This window comes from Scardinius erythrophthalmus, assembly GCF_964197995.2.
Source record: "Scardinius erythrophthalmus genome assembly, chromosome: 16".
NCBI classification, from domain to species: Eukaryota; Metazoa; Chordata; class Actinopteri; order Cypriniformes; family Leuciscidae; genus Scardinius; species Scardinius erythrophthalmus.
The window spans coordinates 27,154,303-27,175,458 of NC_138236.1; the positions used below are offsets into that span (position 1 = coordinate 27,154,303).

The 21,156-nt window shown below is 38.0% G+C and overlaps 2 protein-coding genes across 4 annotated transcripts in view; one reads left to right on the plus strand and one right to left on the minus strand.

Annotated features, from left to right (window-relative positions):
- The window catches only part of trak1a (trafficking protein, kinesin binding 1a), an 89,076-nt gene extending 77,347 nt beyond the window's left edge, over window positions 1-11,729 (plus strand). For 2 of the 3 annotated variants that reach the window (XM_081387849.1, XM_081387848.1), the window contains 3 exons: window positions 1,002-1,337; window positions 3,483-3,585; window positions 9,216-11,729. In XM_081387849.1, coding sequence (XP_081243975.1) covers window positions 1,002-1,337; window positions 3,483-3,585; window positions 9,216-9,966 — 1,190 coding nt within the window. In that variant the 3' untranslated portion in view covers window positions 9,967-11,729. Of the gene's footprint in view, window positions 1-1,001; window positions 1,338-3,482; window positions 3,586-8,010; window positions 8,100-9,215 lie in introns of all 3 variants that reach the window. The other variant, XM_081387850.1, reaches the window with a different exon arrangement.
- Window positions 11,730-15,350: 3,621 nt separating this feature from the next.
- On the minus strand, window positions 15,351-17,044 carry ccka (cholecystokinin a). Its single transcript, XM_081387985.1, has 3 exons — window positions 16,960-17,044; window positions 15,941-16,183; window positions 15,351-15,780 (listed from the first exon to the last, which is right to left on the minus strand). Exons 2-3 carry the CDS (start codon window positions 16,179-16,181, stop codon window positions 15,650-15,652), a joined length of 372 nt encoding a protein of 123 aa, XP_081244111.1. The 5' UTR covers window positions 16,182-16,183; window positions 16,960-17,044; the 3' UTR covers window positions 15,351-15,649.
- Between the last annotated feature and the right edge of the window lie 4,112 nt (window positions 17,045-21,156).

The following is a 21,156-nucleotide window of genomic DNA, read 5'->3' on the forward strand; positions in this document are numbered from 1 at the left end:
AGCTAAGCAGTCTGACGTTGCCTGCCCAAAAGTAAGGCTTAGGAATTACAGAAAACTCTAAAGCATTTTCTTGAGTGATTCCTCTGATTTGCTTAACATATTTAAACATGTTTCAAAGGTACTAACAAGCAAACTGACAGATTAGCTCCTGAGGAATATTATTTGACTTGAGCCCCGGTTTTCCCCATTGTGTTCACCATTGTTTACCCCTACTGTCTCTCTTGTCAGTTTTCAGTTTGGATGTTTAAATTCCTTTTCTTACCTTTTTGTCTTTTAATGTGTTTATACCTTTCCAATAAACACAACTTTAATTTCCCCCTCCTTCTTTTTCTCTTTCTTTTCTTGCTTTAGGCTGTCCATAGTTAGCATGTCATGAAATGTATCGATGTGTAAACTTTAAGAGCTGTTTTACTGGGCACATATTAAATTGAGTATAGAAATAGCATATGTAGTGTAACTATAATCAGAAAGCAATTAAAATGACTCAACAATTAAAATTTATGAAAGAATATATAACTTTGATCACGACTGCTGTTAAATATACAGTATACCTCCACATCTGGTTGTCTCTAAAATATATCTATTTTAAAATGTATTGGAACACAGACAAATTCTACATAAAAATGAACAGATCAGTTCTCAGCATTGAAACCAATTGGTTTTCACACTTGGTATCACAGAGGTTTGCTTAAAACTCTCCTGGACTTGCCATTTAATCAGATTATTTATATATGACACATGCTCAATGATCATCCAATGTTACTTTCTTATTTTGATATACATTCCTGAGGCAAGCAATCTCATGCTGCCTCTTGTCTCTTGGACTACAGTGGATGCTAATTTTAAATCAGTCAGACCGATCTGAAATTCTTGTCAAATCGCCATCGTCACACTTCATGAATGCCACCTTGCGTTCATGATCAAGATATATATTTTGTGTGTTATGTGACATTTGTTGTAATTTGTCTCTGATCTGTGCTCTTGTTTCCTCCGTTCCTCAGGTTCGGCCACTCTGCACGCATGGCAGCAGCTCGCGCAGCCACACCTGGGCGGCATCCTGGACACACGGCCCGGCGTCGTGACCAAGGGCTTCCGAACGCTGGAGCTGGACCTGGAGGAGGTGTACCAATTCACCGACCTGGAGGAAGATGAGTCAGGACAGCATTCCCAATCCGCCGTCTCTACCTCTTGCCTGGGCTCTATGCCTTGCTCGCCTGCTTTGCGACGACCTCGTGCCAACAATCCTGAAAACCAGGAAGAGCAGCTCAGAGAAAATGGAGGGACCCCTGGAGTGGGGCAAGACCGAAAGGAGGCTGGAGAGGAAGAGGTCTCATCTGGTGAGGGACCCTCATAACCTCACTAACCCTCCGGACAGGCTTAGGGGGGTGGGATCAAAAAGATCTCTATAAAACAGACCGAAGCCCCAGTGGAGTACCCATAAGCCCCAGTTGTATTGTGCCTATGAGGGTCTATAGGATGAGCTGGTTCTCTCCACACACCCACTGCACACCAACCACTACCTCACCCAGGAAGACAGCTGCCATGTTCTTTTGAGTATAGTCAATTTTTTTAAAAACATTTTCCTGTCGTTCTGCCTGTCATCTCTCTTGATCCTTGTGCTGAAAAATGAGAAATCAGTCTATGGAAACATAGACTAGAATACATCAAGTATTAGTTGAAATACTTTAAATATTAAAGAATCTTAAGTACCACCAGCAGTACCAAATGTATGTATCACCTGCATGCCAGGGGTTACCTTTCTGTGTGGGTTATATTTACCCCTAATTCAAAAGTGAAAACATTTTAGAACCTTTTTTTATTATTGTGACATTTGATTACTATTAAAAAATCCCTGCCCCCATTATTAGTACTAATGGGTACAAGTCAACATTTGAGTTTGGAATGCTCATTTTCAAAGAGTGATTCTCATCCTGTCTAGACACTATTATAATTATTATTAGTAGTAGTGTTAGTGCTGTCAAATCGACTAATCACGATTAATCGCATCTAACATTGAAGTTTGTAAATATGTGTATGTGTAGCATATATATATATATATATATATATATATATATATATATATATATATATATATATATATATATATATATATATATATATATGTATATATATATATATATATATATATATATGTATGTATGTATGTATGTTACCGGCAAAGTGTGTAATCCGGCATTCTATAGAATGCCTAGGTAATGTATAGAATTAGGTAATGTATTTTTGCCAAAAACCATCAGGCATTCTATACATTGCCTAGGCATTCTATACAATACCGGGATTTCAAACTTTGCCGATAACATAAATATATACATATATGCAAACTTTTTTATTAATTATTATTATTATTAATAAAAGATAGTATAACATATACTGCCATGTTAAAATATAAATATTTTATAATTTAATTATTAGGTCTACTCTAAGATACTTATGAATATGAGTCTAATAATAAGTGATAAGTGTGTGCTTCTAGACTTGATTCTCATTTTCAGCACTCGTTAAATTTCCAGTATCTTAAAAACTCTTCTCAGCTAAATCTCTTTTCTAACCTGCATTGCCAGAACGCTGTGTCAGAAAGTTTAATGCCTGGTGGTGGGCAAACAACATTTATTTATTCACTCTCTCCACACACACACACATGCAAGTCCACTTGTCCCCTGGTAAACCTGTATGTGAGATTTAGGCAGGCGTCCAGCCCGAGGGCACAGAGTGTGATGTTTAATACTTAACTGCAGAACACATACACATGCCTTTAGCACACATCACACAGTCCCAACAGGAGCCCCAGCATGTAACATCCAGCTAGAGTTCTGAGTGTCTTTTAAAGGATAATGTTACGGAGTTCTATTAAAAACGGGGAGGTGTGAGTCGCAGTCATGTGAGTGAACAGACTCTGGACACTGGACAGAGGTCACATTGACACCACATGTAGCTACACAAACACACTCCACATGCTTTCAGAGTCAAGCTTGTCAGACACACACACACATGCTCTGACAGTCCCAGTTTATCTGGATAATTATACACTGTGCTCACATACATACATGCTGTGCATATTTGTTTCGTTTTGTTTGTTTTGTTTTGTGATTTAGTTTTTTTTTTTTTTTTTTTTAGGGTGAACTTTCCCTTTAATGACAATTAATGTTTCTTTCTGCAGAGAATTATTGAAACATAATGCCAGCTGATAATAATGGACTTCACCGTTTGATTGTTCCTCTTTCCCACTGTTCTCTCCTGCTGTGTGAATCTATTTTAAAACTGCATCAGGATGAATCATACCACCACAAACTCATGATTTGTAAGGAAATTTAACAAATCAAATTCTGCTGTCACATTTTGGCAGTATACCACATTAGATTGCGTTAGGTCTCCTCAGATCCTGAAGCAGTTTTAATTCCATCTCTGCGTTTGTTTGTGGTGTTGTGTACTGATGTTTGTCTCTCCTCTCCTGCTCTCCCCAGTGCATTTTCCTGGTAAATGTATGTCTAACACCAGCTCCACATACACCTTCACCACCTGCAGGATTCTGCACCCTTCAGATGAACTCACCAGAGTCACAGCCAGGTAAATACAGTGTGGTCTTTTCATAATACCATCCTAGCAACTGTTGGTTCATAGATGATATCAGACACTTTTAACAAATACACTGCCATAAATATGTGCAAAAATTTTACCTTTAGGGTTACAACAGTGTGTCACTGGGCAGTACCCTTAAAGTGCCCCTATTATGCTATTTTAAAGGTTCCTGATTTTGTTTTGGAGGTCTCCTACAATAGGTGTACATGCATCCAATTTTCTCATAATATACATTCCACATCACCTCAGTTCCTCAAAGAGTCTGAAAACAGTTATCTCTAAACCCCTCCTTTCCGTGAGCCTACTCTGTTCTGATTGGTCAGATGGCCCAGCCTGTTGTAACTGGCTTGCAGCGCGTGACGAAGCGTCTTTTACCATAATTGAATTTCAGCTCCAGAGGCTTCCTCAGCACTTTTATACACAGTAGAGTTGAACGACTTCAGATTTTTTTAAGTCAAAATTTATGTGATTTAAAGTTAAAAATCAACTATCATTAACGTCATTAACCCTTTGACGCCTACAATCACACCGGTGCGATCAGTCTAGGCTGGTCCCTGGACGGTCAGTGCATCACGTGATCAACTGCTAAATTCAAATGTGCCTTTGGCTGGCGCTTAGCCAGAGATGGATGCTCTATTCAACTATTCAGTGTTCAGTGTTCAACTATTCAACCACATAAGGTTTAATTTAGGTTTCAGACATTTAAATACACATAAATACTAGCAAAACAATACATTTATAGTTTTTAAAATACACACTGATGTCTATGGAAGCAGCAATAACAATACAGTTAATTATAAATTGACACTGTGTTTTATTCATTTCAGATACACATTATGTAGGTAACTATAACGTTTACTCTGTTCTTCTTACACTTCACCGGCCACTCACTTTTATGTATTTCGGTAGAAGTAGATGAATTTGCGTGTTGTAAATCCAACAGGTCCGATTCTCTGAACTGCGGCCCAAACGTAGGTTTTACTGTATCAATTCCAGCCCGAGTCCTCATCCTTTGGAATTGCATTCGAAGTGGATTCGCAGCACTGAAAACAGCGTCTTCTCGACATGTCGACAACACAAACCAAACTCTTCCAGGACTCAGTTAAAACTACAGTGTTTGAGTGTCAAAGTAGATGTTGTTCACGAGCATCCAATGAAGACCATAGGCTGCCATTATGCAAATTTGTTACAAACCTATGTAGGAATGTAACAGGAAGTGAGACTGGATTTGCTGATGACTCGGCATGTTTCGGCAGTTCAGATTTGATTTTTTCTTTTGGGAGACAAAAACTTTTTTTGGTGTACACTTTGACCTTAATCCTTTTACATTTTGTTGTTAATTTTAACCTTTAAAGGTTGTATCAGTGATTTCAGGCCCAAACATAAATGATCACATTCATCTAATCTTTCCTAACGATCCGCTAGCTGCCCGCCCCATAAGCAAGCCGTCAAAAAACGCGTCTCTCTAGGCAGCCTAGGCTCTGAGATCTGCACACAAAAACAACTGCGCTCACCAACACTCAAAACCAAAACAAATAGTGTTCCAACCAATCACCGACAGGGGCGGGTGTTGTGAGGTTTTGCGCTTGTGCACGGCTGCCTATGACGGCTGCACGCGAAAACCTCACAACACCCGCCCCTGTCGGTGATTGGTTGGAACACTATTTGTTTTGGTTTTGAGTGTTGGTGAGCGCAGTTGTTTTTGTGTGCAGATCTCAGAGCCTAGGCTGCCTACAGAGACGCGTTTTTTGACGGCTTGCTTATGGGGCGTGCAGCTAGCGAATCGTTAGGAAAGATTAGATGAATGTGATCATTTATGTTTGGTCCTGAAATCGCTGATACAACCTTTAATATTATAGTTATGTACCAACTGACAGGATTCCCTGTATAGTTTACAGCTTTAGTGGTGTTTTTTTGTTTTTTTTTTACATGACAAAAAATTGGCATGTACTGTACCTGATACATACACAAATGAATCGATGTGGAATCAAACCAGTTGGGGATAATAATCAAATCAAGCACTTGTGAATCAAATTCGAATCAAATCAAATCGAATTGTGAAATTTGTGTCAATACCCAACCCTAAATGCAACTCTTTTTGTACAATTTGGGACTTGTTTCAATTAAGTTTAAATTTGTTGAAATCATTCAGGTTTTCCATAAAAGATTCAGTATAAATCCAGCATACAAAATCTTCAATAGTGTAACCTGCAATCTGTATTGAGGGTGCCAGAGAAAAGGCACCTGACAAATAGCTTGTCTCTATTGGCGCTTTTCCACTGCATGGTACGGCACGGTTCGGCTCGGTACGGTTCGACTCGGCGCGGAACGGTTCGGCTCGCTTCGCTTTTCCACTGCGTGGTACGACTCGACTCGGTACGGCACGGTTCGGTTCGCTTTAGCTCGGTTGCTTTTCCATTGCAGTTAGTACCGCTTCAAACTGGGTGGGACTGATCGTTATAGTTGCCGCCTCTACTGCCATGACATCATCGTAAACGCGCCACATTTCAAACGCACAACACAGGGGATGGTGCTCTTGATTCTCGGCATGTGGATGTTTTTAAATTAAATTAAACATTCTTATAATGGTTTACTATATGGAATGAAAATTCTTAACGTGTAATTAAACGTTGCGTTCATATTCTGGGCTCATCTGGTTTTTTGTACATAGCAAGCATAGCCTACTTTGTTATGATTTTAGTATCATAATGATTAATAAATGCACGCACAATTATCCGTGAACTTGATTTGAACAAATGCCTTACAACTTGTGTGTGCAAAATTCAGAATTAAATAAATGTGCAGCAATCTTTACAAATAGAGAGTCTAGGCCTAATGTACTGTTTTAAACTAGCCTACTGCCATAAAAAAAGCGCATTTAGTTAATGTTGTTATTTTTTTCCATCTGCCTATGTTGATTATGAAAAGTGAACAGCACGAGTAGAGAGACATGGAGCAAGTCGGACATAATTTTGACCACTTCATTAAGTTTTGTTTTGTAGAAAACATTTCTTTAAAGTGAATTTCGTTTTGTATAAATTGTATCTTAATTTTAATAATTTTTTCATCAAAATAAATAAGAAGCAAAATAGACAATTTAATCATTGAGGCGCCCGAGCAGTCACTTGCATTGTACGTTAACTGGAGCGCATCTCATCCTCAAATACACAAAGCTTGAAATGTCTTTAAACGAAATAATTCAAAACAAAAAGAAATAGGCTACTCTCTTATGTAATCCATTATGTGCATTTCTCTCTATAGGCGCGTTTACTACGAATATGGCGATCGGCAACTTCATCTTTGCCATGCACAGACACTGACAGAAAACACTATTTTATAAATAAAAATCAGTGCATGCGTTTTAATAAAATTAAAACTTTAATTGTGATCATTAAAATAATTGAATATTAAATATTGTGTGGCCAAGTTTTGCTCATTTATTAATAGTAGCCTATATATATATAGGCTATATATAAGCGTAATTTTATTAAATTGAACAAGCGCAAAATTCAGCATTCAATCAAATATTCAAAAAGACTTAATAATAATGTTATTTCAACATAATATCTCGTTATTTCGACATAATGTGCGTGCAACAAGCAAGACGTGCATTTGTAAATCCGTGGACGCGTGCATTTATTTTTAATTATAAAATAGTGTTTTCTGTCAGTGTCTGGCAAAGATGAAGTTGACGATCGCCACGCGCCTATAGAGAGAAATAACATTATTATTAAGTCTTTTTGAATATTTGATTGCAGAATTTTGCGCTTGTTCAATTTAATAAAATTACAACTTGTGATCATTAAAATAATTGAATATTAAATATTTTGTGGCCAAGTTTTGCTAATTTATATATATATATATATATATATATATATATATATATATATATATATATATATATATATATATATATATATACATACATACACACACACATATGTGCGTTAAAAATGATCCGGCGCCGCCCCTGACTGCAAGAAACAGTTTGCAAGAAACTTTTTAACTGCAAGAAACTACAGCGTTGGCTGTTGTCTACTGGCTATTTGAATCTAGCGGGTTTGTCTCGTGCATGGTCTCGTGTCGCAAATACAATGACACTGGTAGTGACGATTCTGTCTGACCAATCAGTGATCTGCAGTGTTTTCACGTCACATTTTAGTACCGGTACGGTACGCTTGGAACCTCAACAGAGGTGGTACCATTTAAAGCGAGCCGAAGCGAGCCGTACCGTACCGTACCATGCAGTGGAAATGCGCCATAAGTGAGCCGTACCGAACCGAGCCGTACCGTACCATGCAATGGAAAAGCGCCAAAGCGTGCCGTACCGAACCGTGCCGTACCGTACCATGCAGTGGAAAAGCGCCATATAGCAGCCGTACTGTACAGCTGTGTGATTGGCTTCTACTGCAGGTCATATGACGAGGATGATGAGGCGGCTCTCTTTCATGTTGTTTTGGTGACGGGCGTAGAGCACACTCACTGAGCAGCACCCCCTGGGGGTGAGGATGAATAGCATGACCTGCCTAGTCCTAATTAAAACTTATGTCATGGGAGTATGCTGTTCTCTAACCAAACACAAACCACTCTAATGTCCTAAACTGACCTATAGGATGTTTCTCAACTAACACCTGAGCCTTTTTTGTGGGAGACTAAATGCAGTATGACGTGACCGATAATGCAAACTGTGTATAAATCTATGGTTGTATCTATGTGTGTGTGTACTGTAAAGCAATGGTAAAGTACAGAGTGCATGAGAGGACAAAATGTTAACTTGATGTTAATCTATAATCAAAAGAATTAGCCTTCAAAATGATTATAATGTCTGAATGCCATTGCATTAGATATTAAAATAGATTAATGGCGTTCCTGTAGCTCAAAGAGTAGAACAAGGCGCTATTAATGCCAATGGGTTCGTGGCAATGGGTTCATGGGTTCGATTTTCAGGAAATGCAAGAACTGATAAAAATGTATACTTTTGAAGTAATGCAAGTTGCTTTGGATAAGAGTATTTGCCAAAAAAATACACCTGTGGTTACCAATAAAAGTAATTAAAGGTAGTTCTGAAACAAGGCATAATTTATTTGAAGATGCCAATTGGTTTAATATATTGTAAAGTCCTTTTATGCACTGAAATTCATATTGGGGCTGCATAATTATTTAAAATAAAACTAAAATCGTGATATGGCTTTGTGCAAAAATCAAACCGCAAAGACGACAATTTAATTGAGTAAATGTATGTGCTGCATGTTTCAAAGTGAAGCACGGCATGGTGTTCTTACACATGAGCTGCTCGGCTCGATTCGTAGGAAATTCTGCTTTAATGAAATCCTGCCTAAATCATGCAGCCTTAATTAATTTTGTATTGTGGCTTTTAGTTTTGGGGCCACATTATACTGTATTCTATACAAAAGAAAATCTAAACTCTCACAATCCAAAACTTATATGTCCCAGTTATGTTGCAAACACTAACCAATTTTTTCTTGTAAGCAAAATGTTCCTGAATTGGATTGAATATTTCAATTTGATTAATTCTGTTCACAGAGTTTCCATTGCATGGTTTGGCTTGTGGCTTATATAGCCAGATAATGCAAACTAACCGAGTGTTTCTTTCTCAGTCTTGTGTCTGGTCCATCACTGACTACCTGCGTGATGTCCAGCAGCAGTCTGCGCTCAACCCCTGTGTCCACCCCCTGCACGCCTCGTCGCCTCAGCCTGGCGGAGAGTTTCACCAACCTCCGCGACTCAACCAAGACCACCAGTACTTCTTTGGGCCTTGTGCGCCTCCTGCAGGAGAGAGGTATATCTGCTGCTGTCTATAACCCTCTCAGTTGGGACCGGGCGGATCGAGCCCCTCCACCAGACCCCTACTCATCACACACTGCCCACCCCTTGCACACCTGTCCAGACACGCTCCCTTCCACCCCTCCAAACTCCCCCAGCAAGTCCAAACCCACCAGACCTGTGCTCCCTGTAGACTACAGCCCCTCAGACCCCCCCTACGAAACCTTCCTGGCTTCACGGCCAGCCAGCTCCATTCTAAAGGAAGTGCGGGAGGCGGACGAAAGGGCTCAAACAGATACGCAGTGTCAGACTGAAGTCAGTGTGCAGAACCTGAGACTTGTGGACAAGGTAAAGAAGTTTAGCCTGGCTCCCAGAACATTGGCCCCAGGACCGCCATTCGGAGCCCACGCTGTTGTGACCTCCCCAATCGGGGGACTCCCAGTGCTGAACTCAGGGATGAGAAGAAACCGCAGTTACCCAGCTATGGTTGGGGCTAGTATGGCTATGAAGGGAGCAGGGCCTCCCAGTGAGGACCTGCTATTGGCCCATGGACCGCCAAGACAAACTAGCCTAAATGAAAAGTGAATGTTGACTCTGTCGTCCCCTTTTGCCTTTTATTTGTTTAAATTTGCATTGATACAGTATATCATCCTTGCGACAACTCGAGTGCCTGTTATTAAGATGATATTTGTATAGATTATTTTGTTATAACAGTTGATATAACAACCTATTTTTTGTCTACTTCTCTCCGTCTGACCAACATAATACAGTACAATTCATTCAGCATTGTCACATAGCTTGGCATATTCCAAGCTTTTGTCGTCGTGTGACAATTTGCACTTGCTGGCTGTGAGAAAATGTAGCATACAAACAGCAGAAAAATCATGCCCCAAAATGATTTCCAGTTTGAATTTAAAAACTACTTCTTTTTTTTTCTGAATCTGGTCTTCCCGTGTGACATTTCAAGATTTGTTAGTTTTGTGATGCTAGCAAGAGCACTGATAGCACCTTAATGCTAATGGTAACCCAGACATTGGTGAACAATGAAGTATTGTCATTTATTTATTTATTATTTGGTCTGATTTGGCACTTTTTAAAGGCCATGACATACAGCTTTTTATCAAGCCCCTATAGTGTGCCGAAAATCTGCTTTTACCAAGTACAAATACCTTCACAGAAGCCTTTTCAATCTAGTCCAGGCAATTAAATAACTACAGCGTAATGTCCATTGTCTAAAATGGCTTATTAATGCATAATATTATAGTAATTACAGTGTAATAACACAGTTCAGTAATACGACTCTTGGTAGAGGGCGCTGTTGGCATGAATTGGTGATAATTTGCACATTAGCACAAACTCTCTGCTTTATACATCCTCAAGAGTTGACTGACTGAAATACTTCAGAGAGAAACCGAGACCACAGGGCTGTGAAGGGGCTGCGTAAAGAAATTGCAGCAGGTTCAAACTTGAAACACAATCATGTTCATGTTGTCATCTTTTAATGTCCTTTTGGTGAAGACCAACATTATGTATAAGTGTATGTGTATGGATGTACATGGCGTGAGGAATAGCAGTATTGAAAACTTGATGGGAAAATTGCACAAAACATTTCATTGGTCAAAAGGATTTCATGTTAAACTGAAAAAATAAAATACTGTACATCTGCTGTGGTTTTGGAACCTACTGACTAATATGTGTCGTATGTAAAGCAAGTGAAGTACGTATTGTGAGCTTTAAAGATTTCAAGGGTGCAATAGGAAGTCATTCATAGTGCCTGATTTTTATTTTATTTTTTTTGACAGACTGAATCATAATGGCTTCACCTGCCACAGTATGCACTGGCATAAATACTGTAACTATGTGTGATGTATTGACTTAACAGATGTTTTTACCTGATAATGCAGATTTTTGAAAGATATATTATATTTGATGCATTGTCGAGGATGCATATACAGTTGAAAGTGCATGAGTCGGTCTAAAGAAAAGGTATTTTTCTTTTAGTTCAGGCAAATCAAATTTGTTAGGTGAAAATGTGTGCGTATTTGTGTGTGGGCATTTAATCATAGCATGACCTTTGTTGAATGTGTTTCAGAGGTATCTGCCATGACTGATCATTGATTTCAATGGTGTTTATTTCATTAGAAAGGACATTTTATTTGTATATTGTAAATGGTAAATATGCAAAAATTTAAACATGCTAACTTTTTATATATAAAAAAGCAAAAAAAAAAAAAAAAAAACTAAACTTGAAGGGAAAAGAAAAGCAATGACAACTTGACACTGGTGAAAAGTGGAGTTTTTGTTCATGAATTTTAGAAGCTCCCTTTTGCAGGATCAATAAAACCAGTTGCGATAATTTTGTGTCGGTTGTCTTATTTTGATGCTATCAGGTCTTAAGTATATCCACAAATATCCATTCTAAACATTCTTTAGAAAGCATGAGATGCACTAGCCTCGTTGAGCACAAGAGGGAGTGTTTCACCAACATTGAGCATGCAGAACAGCTCTACATTTGTGTTTGCAGCACCAATCAATTAAATTGTCCCTATCACCTGGATTCAGTAGCATAGCTGATTCAGTTATAAATTCTAGTCCCTGCAAACATATCCATATTGTGTAGGTCCAAAGTCCAAAATATGCCAGTTCATGTTTCTAAATTTGTCATTGTTTGATCAGAAACCCTTTAGGGCCCTTGTCTTGCAAATTTGCATGGAGTAGATGCTTGTGACCAGACCACAGCTGACTGATCTGCAGGCCACTTAGTGTTGAAGAGCACCGGCTATTTACTAACAATGTGATGATATTCAGATGACATTCTCCAGCTGAAGAGGGTTTCCATAGAAACACTACAAGTTATTGTGAACTCACAAATTCAAGACTGTTCTTGCAAGATTGTTCTGAGCGGCCTAATTTTTTTTCTTCATAAACTTAAGATATGTACAATTTGATATTATGGAGCTGTATTGCACAGCTGTAGAAATGTAAAATGTATACATCCTTCATGTATTCATAGATAGTTACATTTTTACTTTTTAAATTCAGACCTCTTAATCCAAACACCAAACCTAACCAATTTTCAACCGTGAAAACTTGAACAGGCAAATAAAAGTACATTGATATTTTTGTAGTTAGAACATAAGTGGAATTTTTAAGTTATTATTCGCTAAAAACTGTATATTGATCCACTCAAACGCATACATATCTCTTTTTTTTTTCCATGTTTTTTTACAAACATTAATTTTGAAATCCCAGACCTACTGTGAGCTCCAAGGAGTTTATGTTTATGCTGAAGCCATCAGTCTGCATCATTTCAACTCAATTTATTTTTATAATTGTTGCCCGCTGAAAGGAAAATGCCCTTTTCTGCAAAGAAACCATACTTAATTTTCAGTGCTATTTCTCTTTAAAATCTGAAAGCACCGCGGCGTCTACATTATAAAAATATTCACCATTGATGAGTGAGTGAAATAAACAAGCATGAGTCGTAGTTGTGTTTTTGGCTGTTCTACTGCACATGTTTTGTTCAGTTTTGTAAATTGTAAATTGGTAGAGAAGGAAATGGATGATTATCCACTAAGTTAAAATACCACCTGCATCCTACAGCATACATTACACGGCTCTCTGGAATACTTTATTGGTCTGATAACAACCACCCATACACATAGCAGACCACTCAAGATTAAGGCTGAATCCAAAATGGCCCCTAAACCCTAAATCACAATTCCCTACGTTAGTCCAGTATTACAGTTCACTTGCGTGAGTGAATGAAAACAAGTGAGCAAATTCAGTTGTACACTAGTTATTGCGATGCAATGTGGGCTTGAATGAGTGCACTCAATAACGTCCCACTATGGTTTCGGACACCACTACAAATTGCTGTCCCCTCAAGTAATGCCCTATTTGAGGGTATAGGGGGTCGATTTCAGATTCAGCCTAACTCTCTCCTTCCAGTCCTATGCAAAATGCACGTATTCCTCATACAGTTGTCTAAGTGAACTTTTTTAGGGGGTTAGTTTTATGGGACAGAAGAAGAAGTCAATGGAAGGTCTCTGTCCCTTGTATATAGAGTGTGTGGAGGTGGGGGCACTAGATAGTTTGATATTGGTTGACAAGTTATGTAGCCTAGGCTTTAAATTATGTACTGTAAATGTGCATAAAGGTTTGTGAGAAATGTTGGCACCTATGCCTTGTGGCAGGATTCTGTGGAATGTCCATAGACATTATGATGTAATTGTAGCACAATAGTATAAAAGTGGTGGAAAACTATTATTCTGTGTAGCGTGTTAGGAGTTGATTGAAAGCTAAAAGAAAATTGATATAGAGCTGATATTTGAGGATAAAGTCAAATACATTAATAGTGTTTTTTATTACCCCAACTGATGGATAACATTGGAAGGGACATTGCAAGTTGTAATCTGTTTCATAAGAAACTAAAGAACTGGTTTCCAAATTTCCATGGTAGGAACACCAAAAATAATTAAGGATCATCTGGATATTTCACAACATGCTTACATATATTTTATTTAGCCAATGAATAATGTGCAAAATTAGGCAGTAAATGAATGCCACAGATTTTCCATATTTGTGTGTTTGGATAGGCACTGAAACATACGAAATGGACATATTGACAACAATTACTCAAAAACATAGACTCATACTTTGGATTAGGGATTTGAACAAACCCCAGAACCTAAGAACTAAATCTCAGTGTACAACTCATACGTCATAATTTCTGCCGAATAATCTGTCAGTTTGTTGCATTCGGTCATAATACATCATACATGGTAATTTATTAAACTAAATTAAGTCATTGGGTCAAAAGAGTAAGTGAATTGTAAGTTAATTACATATGGTCTTTCCTTAGTTATATCTAATATGCTGTTATATTATAAAGGAAATCTGAAGATGATGGACAAGACATAGTAGATTCAGTAAGTGCCATTTCAGTGCCAGTCTAATTGCTAAGCATATACTGTTCTGTAGGCCTTGTTTTATTCACCAAGATAATTTTCAGGTTACCTTACCTGTGATCAATAAGGCAAAGCCAAACTCTTTAGTATCAGTCAGCTGATACTAGTTGAGTCAGTGAAAAGACTTCAAAGATGCAAATGTCTATGTATGAGCGAGGGGAAAATAAGAGAATTGGCTAGTTGGCTCAGACAATGTATCTGCATTGCCAGAACACATTTAATTGCCCTGGTTGCAAACCTTTTCATGTTTGGCACTGTGTGTGTAAGCGAGCATTTATTGGTTCACTTTATATCGTCTAACAGAATGAAATCTCTTTCACTAAGGCACACCTGTGGCATAATGGCTCTTTTTGTTTGGTGTAGCTCTTCATTTGCTCGCAATAATCAGCCTACGATTCATCCATTATGTGCTAACTCAAGTGTTTTGCGCAATAAACCATGGAGCGTTGTCTCCCCATCTTGCATGTGTTTTTCTCTTTCCGTTTCTCACCCTGTTCTCTTCTACAGCAGAATCGGGTATTATTGCCTGAACTCTAATCTGTCCCTCGAGCAATGGGAAGAGAATTGGATTTGAAGGTTACTCGTGGCACTAGTGCTGTAATGCAATAGCCATTCAGCTTTCAAATAAGAGAAAGCTTTCATAATAAGATCATTAACAGTAATCCGTTAGCTTGGTCCCTCAACACCACACAAATGGCTTCACTGAGCTGTGGTGGATTCAGCTGAGATGGTGATTCAAAGCTAAATACTAACAAAAGCTAATATGGATGTAGTGAAACACTGTTTCTTTACCGGATCAAGAAACATTTTAATGGACAAATGGCCTCCGCTGCTGATTTAGTTTTTCTTTATCCAACATTTTTCTTGTTGTTTTTCTGTATATTTTTTTGATTGCTGTTGTTTAATATTCTAAAAAAATTATCTGCCTCAAAAAAAAAAAAAAAATCTGCATTTTAATTGTTTACACCACACAATAAATTACAAGAGTCGTGAGAGTTCGGATGAGTGAGTTAAGGCAATGATTTATTCATAGACATCTGTGATATGTCTGAGGACAAAATCATATATACATGAGTTATGAGAATAAAAGCAGTAGAGACTACATTCTCACTCTGTTTTTTTTCTGCAAAATAAATGGATATAGATGGACACGCGTATTGATATATTGCATCATCTCCATTGTACAAACAAATTTACATCAGACCAAGCTCAGACTGTGATTGATTGACATTAAAATGAGTGACTCTGTACAGATGACTGGCTTATCAGGTTGATTCATGTCAGTGGTTGCATGGGTCTTATGAGGAGTATTCGTACTCTTCTGCGCTCCGTCGGCCAAAATCCATCCATCCCAGGTAATCTCTGTCCTTTATTCTGTGAGTGGAGCCCATGGACCTGCTATTCGGAGAGGGACTTCTGCGGTATGTACCTGCATGGAAGGACAAGGACAATATGAATATGTCTATAATTTATGCGCGTGGGTTCGCACGATCATTGTATATACAGTATAACATAATATGCAGGAAGCACGATTAATAAAAAAAAGTTCTATAAATATAAAATAAAGCCATTTGAAAGAGGAATTCCACCTTTGGTGGAGATGATTCTGGCCAGTAGTTCAGTCAAGCTTCTGCGGGGTTCTTCATCATCCTCTTGTTTCGACAGAAGGCTCGGTTGTCCACTGGACGGCGCTGCACGGGTGTGGCGTGTGTGTTTCGCTATGGTACCCAGATCAGACTGAAGTCCATCTTCTGAATGTGTCGGGAGAGAAAGGCAACTGCTGGTGGAGAGGGCAGCCAGCAGCACGCACACACAGATTCCAGTGTTCATAGCTGAAACACACACGCACATGTTAGAGCTTTGATATTGCTTTTTAAATCTATTACATACATTTTTATGTTAAGGCGAGTGAGCTGCTTTTTAAATGATCAAAAAATCAAACATTAAAATCCACCACTAAAATAATTAAGAATGATTGCTAAAATAAAATTCCTGCCTCAACCCCAAAATACTAAATCCAACACATTTATGGACCAAACAAAAGTAAATACATTTGTATAAAACATCTGATTTGTAATCGGGGTAGATCTAAACTCTTTGTTTTTCTGTTTAGTACACGTGGTTCTAATAAAACCCATTTCCCCAAGATGTCTGTCTTATTTGCTTTCTGGGATCCACAATTTTGCTTAACCACTTTTTTTTTATTATTATTATTCATCATTGTCAAACAATGAAGTGGTTCAGACTGGAAAAATTGTGGTTGAGGAAAAAATGAACCTAACCGGATTCAAGCCAAGAAGCATCAACAACAGCAATAGGAATTTTAAATGGATCCAATTTCTCAATTATTATAACAAGATAGAAACTGCATCACTAGTGAATCTCATTCACTCACTTCACATCTTCTTGGTTTTCATTAAAATCTACAAATTAAATGTCAAAATTTTAGGACATGCCACACGAGCACACATGTGAAATATTTCACAATATATTTCACACAATACAGACGTATTAAAAAAAAAGAAATTATTTCACACGATAAATGCAACACCCGGTGTAAGCATGCAACACTTTACATTCAAAACTAAGGAAAAAACTGAGATCGTACCTTCAGGTGAAACTCTGGCAGAGAGGAGGAGGAGAGAGAGAGAGATGGAGAACACACGCTGACTGCAGAACAAGTGTGCTTGCACAACTTCGCTGCACTGTGCAAGAGAGGCCCTTAAATAGCGCTCTGAGTGGGCTGGCTCTGTTTGACCCACGTAGTGACAGGCGCAATCCCGCTGTCTGTGTATATGAATGAGGTTGTGTATTTGCGCAAGCTTGACGCAGATCCGAGAGCAACACGTTATTCTCACAGGATACAGATTATGACATTGTCACTCAAGGGGACCGAGGGATCTCCAGAGGTCACCATCCTAATTGCACGTATGCATACACCTCCAGAACAACTGAGTTTCCTCCTCCCTATACCCATTAGAGTCCATCCCTCTTTGGCCATGGACCATAGGATGCACAGTTTGATGTTATGGATACTGATGTCTTTATTGTGCACTGCACTGTGTTTGACACTTATTCCAGTGACTCTTAGCTATTTTTACCTCAGTAACCAGATTTTAAATAGGACATGCAAGTGACGACCCATCACAGTACAAACAGTCTTTATAATACAAAAGCAAACAAAAAGGCCTTGAAATTAATATTTATAACATCAATATGATAGTAGTTAAATTAATAAATCATAATGAATCAATTATTTGATGGTCACACTTTAGTTTAGTGTCCAAATCTCACTATTAACTGACTTTTGCCTCATCAAACTCTTAATTACTGATTGTTATAGGTATTGGGTAAGATTAAGGGATGTAGAATATGGACATGCAGAATAAGGTATTAATATGTGCTTTATAAGTACCGAAACAGCCAATATCATAAAATGCACAATAAGCAAATGGTTAATAGTGAGAACTGGACCCTAAACAAAAATATTTGGTCACACTTTAGATTAGGGTCCAATTCTCACTATTAACTAAGCAATAATTTTGCCTCAAATAACATGTAATTACTGCTTATTAATAGTCAGTAAGGTAGTTGTTAAGTTTAGGAATTGAGTAGGATTAAGGGATGTAGAATATGGTCATACAGAATAAGGCACTAATATGTGCTTTATAAGTACTAATAAACAGCCAATATCATAGTAATATGCATGCTAATAAGCAACTAAATTTTGATCATGGTTTTGACATGATAAATGCATGTCAGGCAATTTGTTCATAATGCCTTGATTATAAGATGCTTATTTTTTCTATTTTGGTAAACAGACCCTGTTTCACATACACTTTCATAGCATGGAATGCAATACATCTGTAGCATATGTAAGATAATGGAACAGAAACTGAATATAACATTAAAGAGAAGAAAGAAAAAGAGAAAGACATTAAATTTGTCCGCCTCTGACGATCCTTTGCTCACTGAATGCAGAACACCCACTGAACACCTGGCTATGAGAAAATAAGGCACAATTCTCCACAAGACTTCAGGCAACCACTCAGTCTGTCTTCGAGAGGATTGACTCCACCGTGGGGATGCAGGTAAATGCAGTATACTGTAGGTTCACATGATCAGCCTCAAGCTTATATCTTCTGTGAGCTTAGGAATTACTTCTGCCTGACAGATGTTTAACAGCGCTATTTCAACTGGTTGAGTAATAATAATATCACAGTCCAAAGAGTTTATACTCACTTTATATATATATATTTCAACTTAGCAATGTATTAGGCTAAATAAAAATAAATAAAAAAACTCACTATTTGTATATAGTCTATCAATGTATCAACTAAGGTTTATAAACTATTAATTAACTATAAACTAATAGTTTGCAAATGATTTGTAAGTACTTTTTTACTCTATACTTATTTTGTTTTCAGTATTTCAAAATATTAGCATTTAGTTTTATTAGCTACAAACTCCACATCTGATACTTTGCTCAGAAATATTTGGTTAACCTATTTATTGTCAGTGAATGACGCATGTAATCGTGAGTCATAAAATGGAAAGGATGCTACGTTTCAAGTCTCAATGAGGCTGCGTGTCTTTTTTTAAAGTGCAGTTCTGTGTGTTTTCATCGTGGGTTTGATGGGGACTTGATTACCTACTCCTCAAAATGGTGTGTATATAAACATCCACTTGTGTTTGAGAGTCTAGACTCTACAAAGCAAATGAACAATGATTTATAATGATCAGTTATAATGGTTTTCTCTTGAGAGATTATTAGAACAAATGTATAACATCATAACAGGCTATTCTTTTTGAAGTTATGGGTGGATTTAAATTACAAGTTGATTTTAGTACTAATACCAAGGAAACTGGACTCATGTCTAAAATATATCTTACAATTCACTGAGAGTTGGTTCAGAGATATATGGTTGGTATGTTTTAAAGGTGGTATCAGTGATTTCAGGCCCAAAAATATTTTATCACATTCATCTAATCTTTCCTAACGATCCGCTAGCTGTCCGCCCCATAAGCAAGCCGTCAAAAAAACGCGTCTCTGTAGGCAGCCTAGGCTCTGAGATCTGCACACAAAAACAAATGGTTTAGCCAAACACTCAAAACCAAAACAAATAGTGTTCCAACCAATCACCGACAGGGGGAGGGTGTTGTGAGGTTTTGAGCCAGCTTTTTCTTCAGCTCTGACTTCGCGTGCAGCCGTACACGAGCACAAAACCTCACAACACCCTCCCCCTGTCGGTGATTGGTTGGAACACTATTTGTTTTGGTTTTGAGTGTTTGGCTAAACCATTTGTTTTTGTGTGCAGATCTCAGAGCCTAGGCTGCCTACAGAGATGCGTTTTTTTTGACGGCATGCTTATGGGGCGGGCAGCTAGCGGATCGTTAGGAAAGATTAGATGAATGTGATAAAAATATTTTTGGGCCTGAAATCACTGATACCACCTTTAAATCTTCCAGGAGGGGTAGAACACTCAATTCATTTTCTGATCCAATAATGTTCACACTGAAGCCATCTTCTGCAAAGAACAACCATTCTGTAGATGTCAGGCAAACTGTGCTGAGCATCAGAATAACTTCCAACATTCACTGTTAATGTTTTAATTTGTCTGTAGGAATGAAAAAGAAAATCGTATTTAAATCATTGATTGACATTTACACAGTCTTATTCTCACAGCTGTACACATGCTGTCTGGGAAGAAATAAACTCTTAGAATATCCTTTGTACAATGTGGTTTATTCATTTACTATTGATTGTTGTATACTTTTATTGCAGTTTTCAACACGTTCCATTTAAAACGAGCAGCTTTAAAGGCTATTGTATTGTTTCCTATACCCTTCCTGAAATTATGTGTATGTGTAGTTAGGATCATCTCCATAACCTGACACCAAATGTACAAGATAACTGACATTATAGTTATAATAATAATAATTTTCTACTATCATTAGCCATATAGTCGTCACCTTTATTTATTAAGCGCTTTGTACAATACAGATGGTTTAAAAACAGCTTTACAGTGATAAACAGGAAATAAATCATTCAGTGATGCAAACAGAATTAAATTCTGCTGTAAAGCAGCTCTAAAAAGACAATAGTAAACAGTCATTATTCAGTTGAAATCAGTTCAGTGTTGATTCAGTTCGGTTCCATGACTATGTAAAGTTCATCAATTATGGAATGAGTTCAATTCGTCTATAAAGCTGCTCTGGAGAAAACAGTGATGTCATCATCCAGCTCAGTTCAGTTCTCATCCAATAGTGTCAGAGCAGGCAAATCAATAATATTGTCGAATAGTAAGTGTCCCCAATAATCAAACCAAAAGGCGACAGTGGCAAAGATCCCAAACTCCATCTGTGACAGAAATGGAGTAAAAAACCTTGGGAGAAACCAGGCTACCAGACAAATGAACATGGTGTGGTTTAATTTCAGGCTGCATCACAAGTCAGATTGTGGATTGATATAATTCAGAATATTTCATCTAGTTCCTTCTGCTTGATGATCGGGATATATTACGGCAACATTTGGTGGGAGGGGAGTTGAAGCTGGCCATTAGGTGTGCAGAGGACTTGTCTGGTTCTCGCGGTCTTCACTGAGGATCTGTGCTGATGGCTGTCTACATGAAGAGGTCCTCACAGGGGATCTGTCTCTAGGGCTCGTCATGTTCTCCGGCGCTGACGTTCTGCGCTGTTGTGGTCATCTCCATGTTCAGGCCCCCCAATCTGGTGTGGATATGGACCAGATTCGGCTGCCTATACGGTAACCTCAGGATGAGAATGTTGATGCCTCTTACGTTGT

Excerpts from the sequence above, each read along its gene's own strand:
- ccka (XM_081387985.1), bottom strand. The coding sequence starts at position 16,181 with ATGAACACTGGAATCTGTGTGTGCGTGCTGCTGGCTGCCCTCTCCACC. Across the intron at positions 15,781-15,940 it reads CAGAATCATCTCCACCAAAG|GTACATACCGCAGAAGTCCC; the intron begins GTGGAATTCCTC and ends CCTTCCATGCAG.